At 38.1% G+C, this 4756-nt stretch overlaps 1 protein-coding gene across 1 annotated transcript; it reads right to left on the reverse strand.

Annotated features, from left to right (window-relative positions):
- Nucleotides 1-1677: 1677 nt before the first annotated feature.
- On the reverse strand, nt 1678-4645 carry LOC110443910. The gene is made up of 4 exons (XM_021488368.1): nt 4172-4645; nt 3293-3353; nt 2799-2992; nt 1678-2285 (listed from the first exon to the last, which is right to left on the reverse strand). Exons 1-4 carry the CDS (start codon nt 4197-4199, stop codon nt 2140-2142), a joined length of 429 nt encoding a protein of 142 aa, XP_021344043.1. The 5' UTR covers nt 4200-4645; the 3' UTR covers nt 1678-2139.
- Between the last annotated feature and the right edge of the window lie 111 nt (nt 4646-4756).

Consider the following 4756-nt stretch of genomic DNA (forward strand, 5'->3'; position numbering starts at 1 on the left):
AACACCCGGTAATCGGTGGAATTCCTCAGGGAAGTGTCTTAGGTCCAATACTGTTTGTAGTTTATATAAATGACCTACCAGAATGTGAATGTACCCTTTCAAGAACCTTTTTGTTTGTGGATGATACAAACATTTACAGGGGGGAAAAAAGAACGATAAAGATAGACTACTACAACATGAGATGGACAATCTGCAAGCCTGGTCTAATTCATGGCTTGTAAAACTATTCAACCTCAAAAATACAATCTACTTACAATAAAAGGAAAGGCGACAAGAAAGTATTTCATGGCAGGAGCGGAAGAAGATTAAGTTAAACTTGAGGAAATTTCATCAGAAAAGGTATAGGAATAACGGTGGACGAAGATCTCAGTTTTTCATCACAAATAGTGTACATGGGTGTTGTTTTTTACATTTAGATGAAATAACAGTTAAACAGGTTTTCAAGGCACTGGTCAGGCCACACTTGGAATGCGCAGCAAGTGAGTGGAATACATGCTAAACAAAATACACAGAATCAACCAAGAAAGTACAGCGTAGAGCAACGAAACCGGTACCTGGGCCGGAACTAAAAGACCTACCATACCGTGATCGTCTAAAAAGATTAGGCTTTCCATCCCTCACATACCGTAGACTGATAGGAGACACAATCAACGTGAACAAGATTATGAACAAAACATAACGTCTAGAATTTTTAACCATGAAACGTCATCAAGAACGAGAGGTCACACACAAAAATAGAATAAAAGACAATGGAGATCGAAAATATTTATTTGGTTTCAGAATTATCATATTTGGAACGGTCTTCCCGAATATGTCATAAATTCAACAACTATAAAAGACTTCGAAATCAATATAGACAAACATTTGCACAACTTAAAGCTAATATACAATAATTTGGCTAGTTACAAAGAGATATCCGGAAGAGACGAATAATATTATATGTACATTGTATTGATATAAGATATGGACATAGAGGCACCCACTGTCTGCGTCCATTATCTTTCCTGATCAATTACATTGTATGCAAGCAGGTACAAGCGGTATGCATGTGGATTGAAGTGGAAAACAAGGTGGCTTAGAACCAAAGGTACAAAATTAAACAAAAATATTTACATGCAATATCAAATTATATACAAGATTAGTTATAATAGCAGTCTATATTGTTACCTGACTCGCTATATAAATGCATATTAATCAATTTCGACTGTTTCCCAGACAATTCACCAAACAAACTATAGCTAATGTGTGCTACCGTAAAACTGTTGACTGGTCACCGTAAAACTGTTGACTGGTCACGTGAAACTGTTGACTGGTCACGTGCAACTGTTGACTGGTCACATGTTAGGTAATCGAACGCACCTATAATTACAAGCACCCCGATGAGCAAGCGTTTTTGGTACTGGATTGTTGACGGTTGTCTGTCGGTAGATCTAAATATCACATTCGACATAGAACTTTTTGGTTTTTCATTGGTCAAGTAACAAAACAGTTGTTCCATGCCTTATCAGTCAACAGTCAAAACCATTTTCCCTCGGAGTTGGGACCCACCAAATGAACTGTTTCCCTCGGCCTGCGGCCTCGGGAAACAGTTCATCTTGAGGGTCCCAACTCCTCGGGGAAAATAGTTTTGAATGTTGACTGATAAGGCATGAAATAACTGTATACTGTCATCACAACACAATGTTGTAAATTTATCGCAACAGAGCGGTGAAACTGTTGCTTTAATCATCTCCAATGTAGGTTGAATTGCATTTTGTTCTTCAACATTTTTTATCTCTGATTTAGAACCGGAAGCAATACCTTCTACTTCCGTTTGGTGGTAGGATCATGGAGTTTGATTTGATGGATGGTTGGATGGTCCTGTTCCACACTCGATGTATCTCCCGACAGCTGTGTCGCAGTCTGATGCGCCCTCATAACCCTATCTTTCCAACTACCCTAACAATTAAAATTCCACTTCAGATCAAAGCTCAATCCCGCTCTTCATTATTTAATCATCTCTCGGTTTCTTCATGGAATGTATTTATTCCTATTCAACTCTTTTTTACTCAACATTGAATCCATTTCAAAATGTTATCTGCACATATTCAATATCGCATTCAGTCATGAAGAAATCAGGTCCACTCCGTCTCATGGGTCTCACCAAGGCTCGGCCTTGACTGTGTAAGGTGGCGGGGCGGTCTGAGGCGAGTCTCCCGGGACACATTCGTAGGCGTATGGTGGAAGGCCAGGCAGCTTGGCTGACCTACTCTGGTCTGGCGGGCGATGTTCTTGTTGGAACGTATCTAGAAATTAAAAATACCAAGGACATTTGGAAGAAGGTGGCAGTATTTATAATATAAATGATTCTTTAATGAGCAACAGACTGAGGATTTCGGCGTTTATGAATATTAATAAATATTTTTCATTAGATAAAAACAGTTAAAACAAGTTGCTGAACAAATCCTGTACAGAAGTACGCATGCCCTCGACCATAAAAGTGTTTCGCTTGGTTACAACTGTTCATTATATTTTCGCCACTCACGTTCTTTTCTTGAGAATGCATATTATTCGTAAGTGCTGTAGTCCCGTCACAATTTTGACAGTGCGTATTCGGTTTCTGAGCCAATCTCGATAATATTGAATGATTTTTAATTGGTTTGCAACATGGGCAAAGGGAAGCAATTGTTTCACAATTTAATATTTTTAAATGAAAAAGGTCAAGTTTGTTTCCAATGTAAGTAGTTTGAACATTTTGAAGGCTCATGAAAACACATGACATACTAATGTAGACATCATTTGTGTATAATAATTCTTACCGATTCCTTGGCTGTCGATGACAGACACATTTACATTAAACGGACGGGTGTCTGAAAGTGCGGGAGAGCTACAGCCCACATCCCGGGGGTGACCACAGCAACCACACTGTCTACACACAAAGATGACCACTATTAGGAAGATTCCGAACGCTAGAAGGGAACCAATCACTATCCAGGACAGCTGGTCATTTGAGCTGAAACACCAAAACACCGTCAACAGAGTCAGTTCCAACCACATACAAATAAAGATATCTACTTTGTCGACAAGAAACGCATACAGCCGTCAGTAGGGAACCCGAAAACCAAAGCATGTGCCGACACAAGTGATAAATACTTATTTTATTATTAACGCCTCACAACAACAACAAAAAATCATTTTAAGAAATATCCCCCCCCCCCCAAAAAAAAACAACTAATAATAAAAAATATTTTACATAAAATTATAAATGAAAACGCACAAAAAACAAAAACAAACGAGAGGGAGAGAAACTTACAGACCGTAGTCGTACACGCTGTGGTATGTGTAGGCTCCAGCACAGCTCGGAGAGACTTGCCCTTGAAAAAAAATCATCTTTGTCAGTCATATCTACGTGTGCTGTGATCGCTACAGTTATCTGCGCAGAATTATTTTTTATTAACTTTTTTTATCGTGGTTCAACGTCCTTGCAACGCAACCGACAAATATGTATGTGTGTATCTTTATGAATATTAAATATGTCCTGAATCAAAATCCAAAATACAGTCTCGTATTTTAGAAGTGTTTTTTTTATAAGAAACTTTGGATAAGAAACCTCTACGTCACAGTTCAACGAATTCCGTTGAATTCCTGGCCCTAACAGCGAGTATTTATTGTGTAGTAACATCTTAAAATCCTCAGCCAATCTAAATTGGGGAAGTGCTTGCAACTACCGTCTTACAAGCTCATATCAGGTATGCCTGAAGTACTGTTGAGCTATCAGTTTATATGTCGTGCAAATAGCCCTACGTATACAAAGCTTGTACTACCTTACTTTAACACACGACAAAAACTAAAAACAAAAAGTGATCGTCTGGAAAAGTCGAGGAAGTACCCGTCACCTAATATAGATATACAGAGATTCAAATTTTCTCTGAACTCATCATAATAATTACCAATACGCAAGCATATACTGTTATTTTTTGTAAAACAATGTTCAACAGACGGGCGAAATGCAAACAGATCCCCCAATTTTTACAAAAAAAGGCGGAAAAATCCAATCATAAATGAAATCGAAATGTATTGAAAATATTATATTAAAGTATAAAAAAAAACATTTACATAACAGTGTGATTTAAATACATTGAACGTTGGTAGGAGTTGATTTGTACTCAATAATAAATCTACAAATACTTACAAAACAAAACAAAGAACAATAAAATCATCCTGTAGAGCGACGTGAAACCATACCCACGTCCTCGGCAAACGTCACGACGCTGTCCTTGTTTCTATGTCGTCCTCTTCTCTGACGTCACAGCACTACAAAATTATTATTTCCCTATCTCGGCTCACGTCATCATAACACTATAAAATAACAATATTCCCGATCTCTGCTGATGTCACACAACACTATATAATTACTATATTTTCGGTCTCTGCTGACGTCACAACACTAGAAAATAACTGACGTCATCACACTTCTATGAAACAATAGTATTCTCGCTCAAAATGTCGAAAACCCACAATCCTGACAACTGTACACAACACGACGTATAACAGTGAAGAATAGCTCACCATATTACGTGCCTATCATGAGTTAGGTGCACGAGGTCGTCCTGATAATCATACCAAAGGTCAAACAAAGGTCAATCCACCCTGATTGTATAAACCATACGATAAAGCCTCGGGACTAAACAACCATAATAACGCTTATACGATGATGGGATTTAAAGTATAATAGATATGGCAAACAGGTGTGTACATGCAAGATGATGGGGGGGGG

This window comes from Mizuhopecten yessoensis, unplaced genomic scaffold (assembly GCF_002113885.1).
Source record: "Mizuhopecten yessoensis strain PY_sf001 unplaced genomic scaffold, ASM211388v2 scaffold716361, whole genome shotgun sequence".
Lineage (NCBI taxonomy): Eukaryota > Metazoa > Mollusca > Bivalvia > Pectinida > Pectinidae > Mizuhopecten > Mizuhopecten yessoensis.